General features: G+C 41.4%; 1 protein-coding gene across 1 annotated transcript; it reads right to left on the reverse strand.

Annotated features, from left to right (window-relative positions):
* Positions 1 to 37: 37 nt before the first annotated feature.
* LOC144605105 (G2 and S phase-expressed protein 1-like) lies at positions 38 to 16,845 on the reverse strand. The gene is made up of 11 exons (XM_078420160.1): positions 16,828 to 16,845; positions 14,375 to 14,430; positions 13,587 to 13,644; positions 10,338 to 10,956; positions 9,400 to 9,547; positions 6,005 to 6,352; positions 5,714 to 5,786; positions 3,373 to 3,624; positions 2,737 to 2,908; positions 2,400 to 2,513; positions 38 to 287 (listed from the first exon to the last, which is right to left on the reverse strand). Exons 2-11 carry the CDS (start codon positions 14,394 to 14,396, stop codon positions 201 to 203), a joined length of 1,893 nt encoding a protein of 630 aa, XP_078276286.1. The 5' UTR covers positions 14,397 to 14,430; positions 16,828 to 16,845; the 3' UTR covers positions 38 to 200.
* Between the last annotated feature and the right edge of the window lie 1,135 nt (positions 16,846 to 17,980).

Below are 17,980 nucleotides of genomic sequence, written 5' to 3' on the forward strand. Positions count from 1 at the left end.
TAATCCTAACAATTTAAAGTTTTGAATTAAAAGCCATTTATATCAATTATAAACAAGACAATATTAATTTTAGCCCATCTAAAGAAACAAAGAAATTATCAGCTCATGCTACCATAAAAACTCAGATAGCAAAACATTATAAAGAATGATACGGAAGCAATTCCATTGATATATTGTAATCATAAATAACAGTATTATTTTCAAAACCTGAGCAAAGGAGAGTTGACATCAATGTTTTCTTTGTCGACAGGGCTCAATAAAATCAGTGGAGAGCTGAAATCTATAAGCTACAATAGAAAATTGTACAATTAGCAAAAGTTTAAGGAAAATCTAGATATACTGTCTTCAAAGAATTCAATTATACAGATTATTAAAACCACTAGGCATGGTGACAGCTGTCCAAAATTATGCCGACAAATGCGCTTCAACTTGTTGTCTGCCTATATTTTATACCAAATCCTGTTCCCACCACCCATGCAGCCATCCCGTTTCAGGTTGTAACACCACTTCTGCATGCGGAAAAAACTCTAATTTTCTCTCTGGTTGTTTGCTTTTTTTCGTGCATCTCTGGTAAGGCCACTCTCTACTGTACATCACAGTTGAAAAGCTGACAAATAGCCATTCTCCTTGAATCATTACAGCCCTTCTGCTGTTAAGTAGGAGTTCCAAGACTCAGACCCAGTGACCATGCAAGGATCAATAACATTTTTCCACGCCAGGATAGCATGAAACTTGAGAATCCCTGTGCCTGCTGTCCTAGTTCTGGTTGGTGCCAATGTACTTGAGGCAGACACATGGTAACACTGCCCACCTGCACATGCACATATTGCAGGCACAATGTGATGGCACGATGGAATATTTAGGCTAGAATAGATAGGGTGCCACTTATCCTCTTACTTATCCATCTGTCGGAGGAAACCACTCCCCGATTTGCTCCTTCAAAACGTACCAATTTAAGATAGTTAAGGAGAGACCCAATGGACATCCGTGATCCAGAGAATAATTACAACAATGTCACCATTTCACAATGAAACAAAAACCATAAGGATCTTGACAAGGTACATATGGAATGATGTTTCTTTTGTGGGAATTTCTAGAACTAGAAAACACTATTTGTAAATATGGGGGGGGACACTTATTTTTGAATATGACAGAAATGAGGCAATCTTTCTGAACCTTTGGAATTCATTTCCACCACACTGAGGAAGAGTCTTTGAATATTTTAAGTATGATCAAAGGGATGAAACGTTACCATGGTTAATATTCAAAAGGGCACAAAATAGAGGAACTCAAATGGTTAGGTGACGTTGGATAGGTGATAGGTGGATAGGTGACGTTGGGACCCTTCTTCAGACTGATGAGCTACTATAAGGCTGTGTAGCTTCACCTTAAAATTAGCTGTCGAGGCCAGACGTCTGCACCAGCAAGCTATTCTTCACCGATTGACGTGGATGTTGTTGCGGTTCGCGTTGCAGCTCCCAACAGGACGTGCTTTGTCACAATGGGGCTCCAACGATTCTCACCCACTGCTTTGTCAGCTCGCCCTCCTCCTCTTAGCAGTTGACATCTTCTGAGGAGGAGAAGCAGGAGGCGACAAGGGGAGGGTAAAGAGGCCGAATGGTCAAAGTAATGGCCAACAGATAGAAGCGGCAACTAGTGAGATAGGAGGGGGCCCCCATTGTGACCAACCATGCAGATGACAGCAACCTGAAGAAAGTGCCATCCCCAGGAGCTACTACATGACCTGCAACAACAACCGCATCAACTGGACTGTGTGGCGGGTGAAGGGCGAGCTGGTGCGCCCGGAAGACGGGGCCGGAAGCGGAGTGGACGCAGTGCAAGCCGGAGTGGCATCGGCAGGTCCGACCTTTATAACTGAATTCCGTTATTGAGGGGTCCATTAAAACGAGGGTTTACTGTATTGAAGAGATTCCTGCTCCTGCTCCCAAGATGAATATTCACGAAAAGATTCCCCGAAGGACTAGTAACATAGCAATGAAAAAGCTCCTGTACACATTTTTGATCATCTTCACCTACATGGTCCATTATTCCCTCTCCCACCCCAAGTCTTCTACAATAATTGAAATACCCTAGAGTTATTTTCCCCAAATAAAATCCTATACTACGGGGTCTTCACTATATAAAGTAACAATTCCATTTCTGGTCCATTGCACAAAGCAAGCAGATTAAATCTTGAATCCTTCATTTTTAGATATTTTACTATTATTGAGTACATCGACTCAAAGGATGCATTTAAAAGTTATAAAGCATTGCACAGAATTATGTAATTTATACGTAGAAGGTTGTGGGCAATAGTTTGTCACGTGAAGAGATAAATTAGCAACATTTTTAAGATCATACTTCCTGAAACAAAGACAGCCTGTATATAAGTAGCTTACTGGTTCGAGAGCCTTAAGTGGTGCAATTCGCTTGTGATCAGGAGTGTTGGAGAGATCAATAAGTGGACAATCATCAATTTTCCTAATTTTTGTAAGAACATCAACCAGAAGATTCTAAATAGAACAGAATAAAAAGAAAATATGAAATGGTCTACTTGGTGAACTATCGTTTCAATAGGCTAGGTAAGTTGCACTTTATTCATTTAAATAAAACTGCAATAGCTAAAATTCAAATAGTGTTTAAATAAAGAGCCATTAGTTAAAAGTAAAAGGTTACATTTTACTTTTGTTTTCCAAAATGCAATACATTTTTGTTGTAGTTGGTATGCATACCTACCTCTTTGATTTGAATTTCAAATGCATTATTTTTCGCTTTCTCTTGGCATGTGGTCTGTGTTTTATCAGGAGTGAAATCCAGAAAGCAAGGAACCAGAGGAGGAGATATCTCATCTCCAGGTGAATTGGGTGAACAGAGAACCTGTGGCTTCTCCAATGGTTTTTGGTTCTTACTGAAGAGAAAAGGTTAACAACTTGATTTCTTCTCTAGCTGTTCACAACCATCCTCAAATATCAAGCTATTCTCACTCTTTACCATATCCAAAAATATTCACGTGGAATACTGTATTCACGCTTAATTCAACAAAATCATTGTATTACTCAGTGAACAAAACAAATGCCTCCAACATTTCCACGGATGATAAAGTACGTTCAAAATGCATTATAAAATGGCAGATATGACTTTGAGAGCAGAGAAATATTTATGACAAAATTGTATGACTAGTTTAATCAGGGAAGAAGTGAAGCAAAAATTGGAATTCATCCCTTTACTAAGACTAAAGATTTTCGCACAGCATTTTCTACAAAAAGTCTGACATTTTACCAGCAGATATTTCTAAATTTCAAAAACGTTAAAAACCAACCATCCTCTATCTAGCAAACAAATGACTGAAGCACAGCAATTTTTTTTCCTCACCTTGCCAGAACAGCACCACTGGCTGACATACTATGATTTTGATTAGAAGTGGATTGCCGAGATAACGATCCAGGCCTTGGTTGTGTTCGTGGAGTGAATGCTGGAATACTTGACAACCGACGATTTAATGGTGTGGGCAAACCAGATAACGGTCTTGCATTAGGTGTCATTGAAACTCTTCTGTTTGTAACGTTAGGTGTTCGCAGCATTCCTCTAGCAAGAGGTTGGTTTGGAGTACTGGCCCCTATATTACTGAAGTTAATTCAATATGAAATTAACAGGTTATAAACCAAAGGATTTATGTGAAAATTACCTGTTGACAACTTAGAAAAAGGAAAACAATTCCACTATCTTAAAGGGAAAAAAACCCAACAAAAATAGAGCATTAGCTAAAGGTGAAAGTAGGATTATATTATGGCACTTAGTCAGAGTCGTACAACACAGAAACTAGCCCTTCAGCCCAACCTATCCAAGCTGCTCCATCTAAGCTGGTCCCATTTAGGCTCATATCCCTATATACCTTTCCTATCCATATACTTGTCCAGATGTCTCCATGAGCTCAGTCTCCTGCACTCCAAGGAATAAAGTCTTAATATGCTCCTTTCTGTAGCTCAGGCACTCGAGTCCTAGCAACATTCTTGTTAATCTTCTCTGCACTCGTTCCACCTTAAATGACATATTTCCCCATAGCATGGCGACATAAACTGAACAAAATACCAAGGTTATGTCCCATTTGGGACATTCATGCAACTGGAACTATGTTGTACCAGAAACAAAGTCTTATTAAACAAGTTAAACCCTTGATAAGGTACCTGATCAGGAAGGTTAGATCACGTGATTCAGGGAAAGCTAGGTAACCAGCTACAGAATTGGCTTAATGGTACGAAACAGAGGATTCTGGTGGTGGAAGGCTGTTGTTTAGGTTGGAGGCCTGTGACTTGTGGTGTCTCAGAGGTTGGTGCTGGGTCAGTGGCCGTTTATCATCTACATCAATGGTTTGGATGAGAATGTACAATACACAAGTTGGTTTGTAGATGACACTAAACTAGATGGTATCATAGACAGTGAAGAGTGTTATCAAGAGTTACAGTGTGATCTTGATCAGCTGGACAAGTGTGCCAACCAATGGCAAATGGAGCTTATCAGAAGTGTTGAATCAGATGTTGTGCATAGAGCATTTATTGAAGCTAATGTTTTCCAATAATGTCATCCAGTCAATGTGTAAATGAGAAGATTATTTGATGGAGGCAGTAGGTAAAGGGATAGAGAAACCATTACCAAAGCGGTTCCAATTGGTTAAAATTCGAAAGCTTAAAATTGTATTCAATTGCAGGAAACACCACTGAATAAAAATGATGTGGTATCTGAATAAACGTAGGCGGTCAAGGGCTATAATGTAACAAGTCAGTTCCCAGACAATGACAAATGTTGACAGGAGCAGAAACATGGAAGGAGGTATTCAAATAAGACACTGCAAAATACAGCCATAGATTTGCATGTCAGCAATACAGACATGCAAGGCAGAGACAGGAAATAGAGACATGGCTCACATGAATAAATTAACTAAGGGAGCGCATTTTGAGAAGTTTAATAAAGGTGATGTTGCAGAGTAAGCGGTACCCGTGTAATATTTATCTGATAAAAGTATAAGCTTGATTTTTAACATTCTTTAGGCAAGGAAATTACCATCCTACTTTCTCTGGCCTGTGGATCGATGACCTTTGGGTGAGGACCCTTCTTCAGACTGATTATAGTTGGGGGGGGGTGGAAGAAGGAAAGAAATCTGGTAAAAGAGATAGGGGTGGGCAAAGCTTGGCAACTGTTAGGTGGATACAGGTGAGGGGAATTGATTGGCAGATGGTGAGTCAAAGGCTAGAAATAAAAAGGAGACAAAAAGGGTGTCAGAGAAGGAGAGGAAAGGAATAAAATGCAAATCCAGGGGGAGGAATATAGGTGAAAAAGGATGGGGCATCCTGGTTGCTAACCATTTAAACTCCTCTTCCCATTCCGATCTTTCTGTGCTGGACCTCCTCCATTACCAGAGCAAGGCCACATGCAAACTGGAGGAACAGCTTGGGTTTTCAACTTGGGTAGTACAACCCAATGGTATGAACATTGAATTCTCCAGTTTCAGGCAACCCCCTCACTCGCATTTTTGAGACCCATTTGTCCCACTATCTCACCCTCCCTCCCGCTTTTAATTTCCACTGTCCCTGTCCACATCTGGCTAATTCACTGAGTTACACCAGCACTGTTTTTTGTTGATATACCAGCATCTGCTGTTCATTGTGTCCACATACTTTACAAGTATCCCATTGTTAATATAGTCATGTGCAATTACCTTTCAAGTGCACTGCACACCAACGGCTTCTTTGGTTGAGTTACTTTTGGTCTTATAGATCCAGGTGAAGATACTTAATGGGAGATCAAATTTTGTAAACGTTTAAAAAAATTAGCTGTACAAGAGAACAATCTTTCTGAAAACTACTTCAATGTTTCAACTGTACATAAAGAACATCTAAGCAGTGACTTCTACTCGTGATGCATACACAAGTACTGTATTCAACAGTTGACATGTCTTAAAAATTGCTCTAAGGTATTTAACCATTTCAAACAATTGTTTATATTTTACCATTGGACTTCTGTGCAGCTTGTAAAGATGGCTTCGCCTTTGAACATAGATCTTGTGAAAGTACATTTTCAGCTTTGCTCGATTTGACAGGTACATCAATCTTCTTACTAGTTGTCATGCCAATTCTCTGCAAGCCTTTATGTGATTGAGCCTGCATCCCCAATCCTTGCCGATTCACTTTTCCAGGAGTGGAAAGTTTACAAGTGTTAGTTGGTTTTAGTAATTTTGTGCTAGGAACATTGGTTGCACACATAGAATTTGATAGTCTGCTTTTTGGTGCAGCAATTCTGCTGCCATTTTTTGGGGCTTGCAATTTGGAAGCTTTCAAGGGAATGTTCAGAGATAATGCTGCAAAGGAATATACAAGTAATTTAAATTAGACTTATTTTGAAGAAATCCAATACAGAATTGCAGGCACTTTGCAATATAAAAAGAACACAACAGATCACACAATGTCAGTGGAAAGAGAAACAATTATCAGGCCAGGAATGGAAGGCTTCCTCAGGACTAATGGAAGGCTTCCTCAGAACTAATGAAAAGTTCTAAAGCAGGGTTCCAGACCCGAAATGTTAACCGTTTCTCTTTCCACAAATGCAGCCTGAACTGGAGTCATACAGCGTGAAGTCAGGCCCTTCAGCCTAACTTGCCCAAGCAACCACACGCCCCATCTACACTAGTCCCACCTGCCTGCGCTTGACCCATATCCCTCTAAACCTATCCTATCCATGTAACTGTCTAAATGTTTCTTAAACGTTGTGATAGAGCCTGCCCCAACTACCTCCTCCGGCAGCTCGTTCCATACAACTACAACCCTTTGTATAAAAAAAAGTTGCCCCTCTGGTTCCAATTAAATCTCTTCCCCCACCCCTCACCTTGAACCCATGTCCCCTGGTTTGCGATTCCCTTTCTCTGGTTATAAGACTGTGCATTTACACGATCTATTCCTCTCATGATGATGTACACCTCCATAAGACCTGCACTTCAAGACAAAGTCTTAGCCCACACAACCTCTCCCTATAGCTTAGGCCCTCAAGTCCCAGCAACATCCTCGTAAATCTTTTCTGCACCCTTTCCAATTTAACAACATCCTTCCTATAACAGGGTGCCCAAAACTGAACACAATACTCTAAATATGGCCTCAGCAATAACTTATACAATTGTAACATAACCTCCCAATTTATATACATGATACTCTGACTGAGCCTTCTTGTCCACCCTATCTACTTGTGATGCGACTTTCAAGGAACTATGTACCTGCACTCCAAGATCCCTATTCTCGACAACACTTCCCAGAGCCCTGGCCTTCACTGTGTAGGTCCTGCCCTGGTTTGACTTGCCAAAATGCAACAACTTCCACTTCCCTGTGTTAAACTCCATTAATCATTCCTCAGCCCACCTGCCCAAGATCCTGCTGCAATTTTTGACAACCATCATCACTGTCTACAATATCACCCACTTTAGTGTCATCTGAAAACTTACTAATCATGCCTTGTACGTTCTCATCCAAATCATTGAAATAGATGACAAACAGCAATGGACACATCCATTAAGTCAATTTTGTATCCAGTCAACCAGCTCCCCTTGGATTCAGTGCTGTCTAACCTTCCATTGCAGCCTACCATGCAAAACACAGACAGTGTTTCCAGCATTTTGCTCTAATATTGCAGTGCCAGAAGCAGCATGAATATTGTTACATAAAGTAATTAGCTATTTTGCATTACCATTTGCCACTGCATTTACAAACTGTATGTATTACAAGAGGCAGTAAATTCACATTCAGAAAACCAATAAATAGGCAACTCAGTCATTTACTTCTCTATACGAGACATACTGTAGAAGTGCTTCATGCTTCAACTTTAAGTAGGACTAAGTACTCTCAGGAGAAAGCAACTTTTGATTTAATTAAGGTAGACACAAAATGCTGGAGTAACTCAACGGAACAGGCAGCATCTCTGGAGAGAAATAATGGGTGACGTTTCGGCTCGAGACAAATCAGTTAACAATGCTTTCCTCATTATTCTCCCCTTGTTCGCTCATTCTATCTATCTAGACCTCCAAACATTTGATTTTAGAAATTCAGAATTTTGATGTCCAAAATTCACAAGTTTACATCAAAATTCATAATATGGAGCGTAATGCAACTTTTCAGCAAAAAAAAGTATGCACGCCAAATGCGCGTACGCGTTGCGCTACATTCATGTGTGAAAAACGACTATTATTTCCAACAGTCTGTACTTCTTGGACTACATGTACAATGTCAGGCCTATCATGAGTATATTCTGCTATTTATAGAAAGATTATTGAACAGAAATAGTTTTTTACAACACAAAGAAAAAATTGTTTTGTTTTCTCTATTTTGCTTTTTCCTTACACAAAATGTATGATTAAGTTATGAAGAAAGAGTTTCATTTAAAACTGCACATACCTAATTTCATTGAAGACATACCTGCTCCAGTGGTCTTCAACAGCACATCACAACAGTCCATGTCCCCCCCCCCCCCGTCCCCCCACACTACCCTCCCCACCACTCCCACAATTTTTGCATCACGTTACTCACCATTATCCTGGGCATAATGTCTAACAACTCTCATTCAAATTAAACCTACAATTTTAAAGCTACAGACATTTTAAAGTTTAAAAATTCACTTTCTAACCCATTTCCTGAAATTCCTCAGCGTATGACGTCACAATCGGCCACGTTCGACTTCATTTGCTCCTCACTCGCCAAAACAAGATGGCCGCCGGCAGCGCTGCCCGCGCTCAGTCGTTCCCTTGCCCCCGGCCCCGGGGGAGACTCGCACGTGGGCAGTCAGCGTTGAACGCACGGGCACTGGTAAGTGCCTTTCGCCGCCAACGGCTCCACGGAGGGGAGTGGGCGTGGTGGACGAGAGGGTGGAGGGGAGGAGAAAGTGCGGGTGGGGGAAAGAGAAAATGGGGCGGGGGGGAAGGGGGCCAGGAGAGAGTGGGGAGAGTGGAGGGAGGTGGGGGTCATGGGAGGGGGAATAGGGGTGAGGGGGGAATGGGGGTGGAGGCAGGGCTGGGGGACTGGGGGTGGGGGCAGGGGCAAGTTGGGGTGGGCTATGGGGGATGGAGTGGGTCAGGGGGGGAGGAGGTGGCATAAGGCGGATTGAGTGCGGGGGATGGGGAATTGAGGGTGCTACACCAATACGGGAGAGACTTTGGGTCCAGGGCTCACCCTCTGTCACACCCTCTCCCCTTCCCTGCCCCCCCCCTCCACAAGGAATGGACCCAACGGGTCCACTTGGTCTAGTTTTTTTTTTTTTTTAAAAGGACAGTATAGCAAACGTAATGTTAAGTTAAGCAAACCATTGGATTGCACAGCACAAAATTTAAATAAACATTTCCACAAGTTGAAAATTAAAATTTTAACTTACACCGTCCAACTGATGGGGATGTACAAAGACTAGAATGAAGACTGGATGTAGATGATGAAACACGATTGAGAGCCCTTCCTGTTGAACTAACACTATTCTTCCTCATGGAACTTGAAGCCTTCGACTCGGATTGTTTAGGTGGGCAGAGCTGCAATAATGAAAGATAATCCATTTCAAATGGGTCCACTACAATAGTTTATTTTCCTTCATCATAGTTTGAGTTTCTCTTGTGATGCATGAAGTACAATAATCACACACAACTGGCCTACTGCGTGATAAATTGCACCTATGCCACAAAAGTGCTCATTTACATAAAGATAGGACAACCATTTAGTCCAAGTTCAAAATCTCAGAACCGTCGTTATTAATGTCCTACATATTAATTCCCTCTATTTGGGACACAGTGGATACTAACAGTGGCGGCACAGGGGTAGAGTTGCTGCCTTACAGAGCCAGAGACCCTGGTTAGATCCTGACTACAGATGCTGTCTGTATGGAATTTCTATGTTCTCCCTGTGACCGCGTGGGTTTTCTCCGGGTGTTCCGGTTTCCTCTTAATCTCACAATCTTTAGTCATGACAGGTGCAGCAGGTGATGCAGTCACCTGGGAACTGTATCGGCAGGTTCTCATCCAAGTAACAACATTAGTCGTTCATTGTTGCAGACCCAAATCCTGGAGCACATCACCTGACAGAACTGTGGAAGTACATTCATGAGAAAAACAAGCTTCTTACCACTGGAGTACAGAAACCATGTGCTCTAGATCTTGTCCTTGGTTGTTAAAAAATGTTATCTTAACATTTAAAACTCTGCATCTAATCAGTTCATCATGTTAACTCTAAATACTACCAATAAACAATTGAAACTAACTGGCAACAAAAGTTTTTGAAGCAATCACGATATTTTGGTTTTCTCTACCAAAACTAAAAATTGCTTACGTTTTCCGATGGCATGGGTTGCATTGGTTCACATATTGGTGGTTGGTCTATTAAAACTTCCTTGAAATTTGTGGTCTCAGTACAAACACCAATTTCTTCATTGTTCAATGAGGACGAGTCTCCAGAGCTTTGTGTGGGTTGTACAGAATGGTTGGTTGCCTGAACAGCAGCTTTCTTAGGTGATTTTGATGGAATGACAAGACAAGCTTGGGAATTGTCTCCAGACTTGTTCCAAATTCCAGGTAGATGCAACTTCAGTGAAGTATTTCGAATTAAAGAGGCCATTTTCCTTGGAGAACCCGAGCTGGTAATACCCTTTAGAAGGGACAGATGTAATTTTGATTCCTCTATAAATTGTTCCACCGATTTATTGTGCATGATTTTAGTGCCCATTTCCTTAGATTTATCCTCTACTTGGTTTTCGTAATGTTGTGCTAACAAGTTGGCTTCGCTAAAAACGTCAACAAACTTGCCCAAGTTTAGAGGACTCCAGTTCAATGTTTCTGGCAACTCTGAACTTTTTTCTTTTTTTCGGTTTAAATCAATGCCAACTGCAACGCATTTTTCCATATGTCCAATTGGTCCAAGGAAAACTTCATCTTCCTCATCACTTTTTCCACTGGAGATTAAAAAAAAAAATTAAGACTGAAACCGTATCAGTGATCAATTCTCTTTTGTTGAAACACAAACTTTAATCTTCCTCCTTAGTTATGCCTGGATGTTTCTGTAGTTAACCCTAAACTCTGCTTCTTCAACCACAACCCAGCTCCTGGACAAATCAAAGACCCCTGAACAACCCCCTCTCCAGTCCTCATCACCATGAACAATTTGAACACTCTTCCATTTCCATGCTTTGAAACATTGAGATTTAAAATGTATCTATAATTCTTGTGTATTTCAAACTAAAACTACAAAATGATGTTATTTCACTTGCTACCTGTATCTCCAAGCTCTCTAGCAACAAAGAGGGATAAATTATTTTGTCTTAGAGGAGATAGGAAACCAGGAAATTGCATAATTCCATTGTTAAATAACAAGCCGTTTTCCTCTAGAGATCTCTAAATATCAGCCAGAAATCTTTGTTTATTCCAAACTTAGGTCTCTTCCAATCCAATGACATTTTAATTTGCAGTCCAATTCAGAGCTTACCATCATCAACTTGTTTTATATTCCAATCATTTCAACCCATTCTCCTACCTAAATAGGCTCTCTTTGGAGAACATTAAAGCTAGATCACCATAGCTAATTTTGAAACTCTGTCAAATGGATTACTTATACTTTTTGAATGCAGGGAAGCAAAACAACGAGCCAAAGAATTAAAGCACTAAACCTGTGGGCTTCACAGACAAACCATCATTGAACGGGTCAATTTCTTCTAGGCGCACCTCTTGCTGGGCATTTCCAGCATTTTCTGTTTTTATTAAAACATTGTTTCTTCTATCAATTTTGCTAGCAGTAGATATTAAAACATTGTACTCTGCAATAATGACATTACTTTAAAGCTAATTGTAGTTTCAACAAGCCTCCAGTTACCCAAGGAACGGGAAGGAAATTTAACGATACTTTCCCTACAGAGTGTTGTGAAACTTTGAAACACTCTGCCCCATATCACTGCTGATATAAAATTTATCAAGTATATTCAAGATTAGATCAATAGACTGTTGACAGAGTCAAGGGATAATGTACAGACAGTACACCAGTTAGAGCTGCTTCTTTAGTTTCAGGAATCTAGATTCAACACTGACATCAGGCTCTACTTAAGTGGAGTTTATATGTCCTGCGCATTCTGCAGATAGACCATGGTTCTTCCACATTATAAAGACATGCTGGTAGTTTAATTGGCTACTGTAAACTAGCCCATATCTTAGATTAATAGCAAAAAGAATCAAAGAGTATGCGTTGATGCAACGACGTAGGGAAGTGCGGGGTGAGCAATGAGACTGCTCTCATTGGAGCAGTCATGGATCAGGAGCATCCCCTTCAGCTTTGTGATTCAAATGCGCATTTAGTGACTGGAGGAAATTAGGTTGTGATTCAGATGTGAACTTAATGAAAGGAGGAACAGACGAAAAGGGCACACAACAACTGAAGCAGCAGTAGGCCAAGTTTCTTACAATTACAGATAAGTGACTAGAGCATAAATTATATTTCCGGTTTAATAAGAGTCAAGAACCATACAGGAAAAAGAAACACAACTGCCAAGTTAAGACAATGGTCAGTGAAAACCAAAGTTATCTCATACATTTAGCTTATTAGTGACTATGAAACTTACTGGGACACAAGATATTTGCAGCAGAAACAGAATAGACTAGGATCAAACCAAAGAACATGCTGTTATTACTTATCTTTAAGAGCAAGAAAGTAAATCTATTATAGCTTCAGTCACTTGCCCCAGAGGACCATGAAAGATCTCAACCTCGTCACCTATTTCCTTTCATTTTAATCATATTCAATAATCAGGCAACCTAAAAATAAGGGTTTTCGACCAGAAACATCACCCATTCCCTTTCTCCAGAGATGCTGCCTGTCCCGCTAAGTTGCTCCAGCATTTTGTACCTATCTTCAACTTAAAAACCATTTGCAATACTTCCACCAGTAACATTATTGATAACATATTTATTTCTTAAGCCTGTTTTGTTAGCTATCTTGTCTAAACTATTCATGACATTTGGAATGCCAGCTTGAATTATATACAAAGCATGCACTTGTCAAAATATTTACCAAAAATACAAATACCCTTCTTTCTCGAGAGATACGTCCGACATAATATGGGAGTATTGTCAGAAACTTATTTTCATTTCAGATCATTTGAAAAATTCTGTCTGGATCACAACAATTTTAATAAAATTGGATTCTCCAAGAGTCACCAACGAATTCCCGTCAAATGAAATTACCAACATCCAGTTTCATCTTGGTTGCCCTACAGTAGTTCCATTGGCATCATACAGAGTCGATGATAGGCACAGGACTATAGATTTTGATAAAGTGATCATTTCAAACTGCTCATTTAGATTCTGTGTTCTCATAATTATGACTATGTTTAAGCTAAATTAAGCATATCTTGTATCAATACTCTAAAATAGAGAAAATCTTTCACACTTTATCTCAAAAGTATTCCCTGCCCAATAGCTGATCAGGTATTGCCAAACGCAACACAATCATTGCCTGGAATTATATGGAATCGTATTTTTAAAAAACCATTAAAAGATGACAGTTTCTGAACAAGATTAAGAAAGTGAAAAATGTTACCTTGCAGGAGATAACAGAATGTCAAAGTCAGAATTCACCTCAGATAAAAGATTGAAATCTGAAAATACAAATTATATTCTGAACTCACTTAACAATTAGAAGACAAACAATTAACATTATTGTAACCAAAACTTAGAGTTTCAATTTAAAGTCAGGCCCAATCATGACAAATCTCGAGTAAAACAATTTATGCACTCTACTTTTTTACTGATTTCTATAATTTGAATTTAACATGCAAACTATTAATCAAAAGAAACTTCACAACAAACTCCTTTTCTGCAAGCTCTGCAGTTTGCAGTCATCACAAGATGGTTATGATGGATACTCACTATCCAACTCCTATTACTGAATCCTTCAATGCATCCTACACATTCATTGAACCGCTTCCTTTCCCACCATGGTTAATTTTAACAGGTTACACATATTCATTTAGATTGAATAACTTCCTTGACTTAAAAATAGCACACATGGATGACTAAACTAGCTGAGATATCAGGGCACCAGATCAACCAGCAAACTTTCAAATTTGCTCTTTTTTTTGCAACGTCAGCTTGGAAGATAGTAACGCACTTAATGTCTCACTCACGGATGGCGATTCCACACCACACGAGCATATGGAATATGCCAGGTAATGGAATGAGAACATGCACCCAAGCATGTCTGACCCTCTTTTTACATTTTGTTGAGTGTTTAGGAAAATACAAACTGAGAGTATTAGTTAAAACGAGTCAACTCCTTACTGCTGGATTACTACAGGTAACATTTCAAGTGTGAACAAGTTTAATTACCATTCCCATTCGACAAATCCATTTCTTTTCTTTCTGATCTCGGCAGCTGGTGAAAACTGAGGATTCAAATTTAAAAAAACCAATATAGACAGACAAATATATAAAAGTCTTAAAGGACATTTCAGTACTTGCTCTTCAAACGCAAACACAAACAATTCAATTCCCCGATTGGTCTTATTCATAATACATTACATACATGTCCACATGCCCAAGATAGAGAATGTATCATTTTTCTCATACCTACCTCTTGACCATGACCCCAATGGCAAACACCAGCCCCCAAATTACCACCACTCTCATCACCTCCCCTTCGTCACCAAGCTTTAGTTCCCCCTACCCCACACTGCCCAGTTCTGTTCTCCTTCCCAAGTTCCACAAACGGGACTCTCTGGCAATATTTCTGCCCGTTCCTGCCCAACCAAACTAATAGAAACATAGTAAATAGGTGCAGGAGTAGACCACTCAGCCCTTCGAGCCAGCACCGCCATTCAATACGACCATGGCTGATCATCCAAAATCAGTACTCCGTTCCTGGTTTCTCCATATATCCATGATTCTGTTAGCCCGAAGAGCTATATACAACTCTATCTTGAATACATCCAGTGAATTGGCCTCCACTGCCTCTGTGGCAGAGAATTCCACAGAATTACAACTCTCTGGGAGAAAAAGTTTTTACTCATCTCAGTCCTAAATGGCATACCTCTTATTCTTAAACTGGTTCTGGACTCCAACATCAGGAACATTTTCCCTGCATCCCGTAAGATGGAATATTTTCCCTGCATTCCATTTCCCTGTCCAATCCCTTAAGAATTTTTATATGTTTCTATAAGATCCCCTCTCATCCTTCTAAATTCCAGTGAATATAAACCCAGTCAATCCATTCTTTCATCATATGTCAGTTATGCCATCCCGGGAATTAACCTGGTGAACCTACCCTGCACTCCCTCAATTCGGAGACCAAAACTGCACACAATACTCCAGGTGTGGTCTCACCAGGGCCATGTACAACTGCAGTAGGACCTCCTTGCTCCTGTACTCAAATCCTCTCACTATGAAGGCCAACATGCCATTTGTTTTCTTCACTGCCTGATGTAGAGACACCCAGATCTCGTTGCACCTCCCCTTTTCCTAATTTGACACCATTCAGATAATCTGCCTTCGTGTTCTTGCTTCCAAAGTGGATAACCTCACATTTATCCACAGTATATTGTATCTGCCCACTCATCCAACCTATCCAAGTCACCCTGCAGCCTCATAGCATCTTCCTCACAGCTCCCACTGCCACCCAGCTTTGTGTCATCTGCAAACTTAGAGATGTCACATTTAATTTATGTCTAAATCATAATTCTTTCTTCTCAAACGTACCCATACCAAATACTTATCTCCCCCTTGTACAATCCCTTCCAACTAACATCTGAGACAATTTACATATTTTACCCCACGTCAATCACTTCCAAATCCCAGACCCCATCACCTACGTCATCAAATCCCTTTACTTCTCCATGCCCCATCAGCAAAGCTCAGGGCCATTCAGCTTTTCCTTAAACAAAGACCCCCAATCAGTTCCTCTCCTCCACAACAACTTTTGACTCCTCTCACTTTTTCCAAGTCAAAGGTACATCCATGGGCTCTCACATGGGCACCAGCTATGCTCCTCTTTGTGTTGGTCATGTTGGACACTCCTTACTCCAAACATATTCTGGCGCCATTCCACAACTCTTTCTCTGCTACATTGATGACTGTATCAGGGAGGGCTCCAGCGCACACATGCTGAATTTGTTATTTCCCCTCCCACTCTGCCACTTGCAAAACCACCATCCCTGACTCTCAATTTCTTCATCCCCACTGCACCTTCTTCCAAGATGAACCTTTTCACTGCAGGACATTCAGTGGCTTCCCCCTTGGTGCTGTTGTGGGTGCAGCCTTCAAACGTGTCTCCTGTGTCCTGTAGTTATGCTCTTATTCCCCCACCTTCAGCCCCCCCCCCCCCCAAAAAAAAACTTTCGAGTACACAGTATTGATCTGTAACACGTTCCAAGATGGAAGCGTTCAGGGCAACATTTCCAAACAACTGTAGGTCTATATCGAATCCCTGTTCTATTGATTTGACAATCAATTGCATGTTAAATGCGTTTAACCAGTAATGAAAACAGACGATCTATTTTAATAACAATTCCCCTTCCAGCCCTTTGCATCAGCCGAGCAAACTGCCCACTCCATCCAACACCCCCCCGGTACAATCACGGGCCAGAGTGAGAGAGGGTTGCGGGGTGAAGCACAGTCTCGGCAACTGTAACTCTCCCGGCTACACGGCATGTCTCCCCGGTACTCGGTGAGAGAGGGTTGTTGGGTGAAGTAGCCTCCCAGCCCCGCCGCCTAGTCCAGGCTCTGCCCACCGCCGGCCTGCGGCATCATCGCTGCTCTGTGTCGCACCCCGTAAGCCCCGCTCTTACCCGCAGACACTGTCCTCACCCACCGCACCGGCTCCAACTTTGCTCCTTCCACCGTTTCAAATCCGGTCACTCAGCAACGGTCCTCGCTGCTCATTGGTGGGTTTAAACGAAGCCGTTGGCTACACGTGCCTCCTGCGCTTGCGCCGCGCTGGCAATGCACCCTGGGAGCTGTGGTTCGTGAGGATCCTCATGTGTGGTTACTGCGTGCTGCGCCTGCGCTGGCAATGCATCCAGGGAGCTGTAGTTCGCGAGGCTCTTAGACAATACACAATAGACAATAGGTGCAGGAGTAGGCCATTCAGCCCTTCGAGCCAGCACCGCCATTCAATGCGATCATGGCTGATCACTCTCAATCAGTACCCTGTTCCTGCCTTCTCCCCATACCCCCTCACTCCGCTATCCTTAAGAGCTCTATCCAGCTTTCTCTTGAAAGCATCCAACGAACTGGCCTCCACTGCCTTCTGAGGCAGAGAATTCCACACCTTCACCACTCTCTGACTGAAAAAGTTCTTCCTCATCTCCGTTCTAAATGGCCTACCCCTTATTCTTAAACTGTGGCCCCTTGTTCTGGACTCCCCCAACATTGGGAACATGTTTCCTGCCTCTAATGTGTCCAATCCCCTAATTATCTTATATGTTTCAATAAGATCCCCCCTCATCCTTCTAAATTCCAGTGTATACAAGCCTAATTGCTCCAGCCTTTCAACATACGACAGTCCCGCCATTCCGGGAATTAACCTAGTGAACCTACGCTGCACGCCCTCAATAGCAAGAATATCCTTCCTCAAATTTGGAGACCAAAACTGCACACAGTACTCCAGGTGCGGTCTCACCAGGGCCCGGTACAACTGTAGAAGGACCTCTTTGCTCCTATACTCAACTCCTCTTGTTACGAAGGCCAACATTCCATTGGCTTTCTTCACTGCCTGCTGTACCTGCATGCTTCCTTTCAGTGACTGATGCACTAGGACACCCAGATCTCATTGAACATCCCCTCTTCCTAACTTGACACCATTCAGATAATAATCTGCCTTTCTATTCTTACTTCCAAAGTGAATAACCTCACACTTATCTACATTAAACTGCATCTGCCATGTATCCGCCCACTCACACAACCTGTCCAAGTCACCCTGCAGCCTTATTGCATCTTCCT

Source organism: Rhinoraja longicauda, chromosome 23 (genome assembly GCF_053455715.1).
Source record: "Rhinoraja longicauda isolate Sanriku21f chromosome 23, sRhiLon1.1, whole genome shotgun sequence".
NCBI classification, from domain to species: Eukaryota; Metazoa; Chordata; class Chondrichthyes; order Rajiformes; family Arhynchobatidae; genus Rhinoraja; species Rhinoraja longicauda.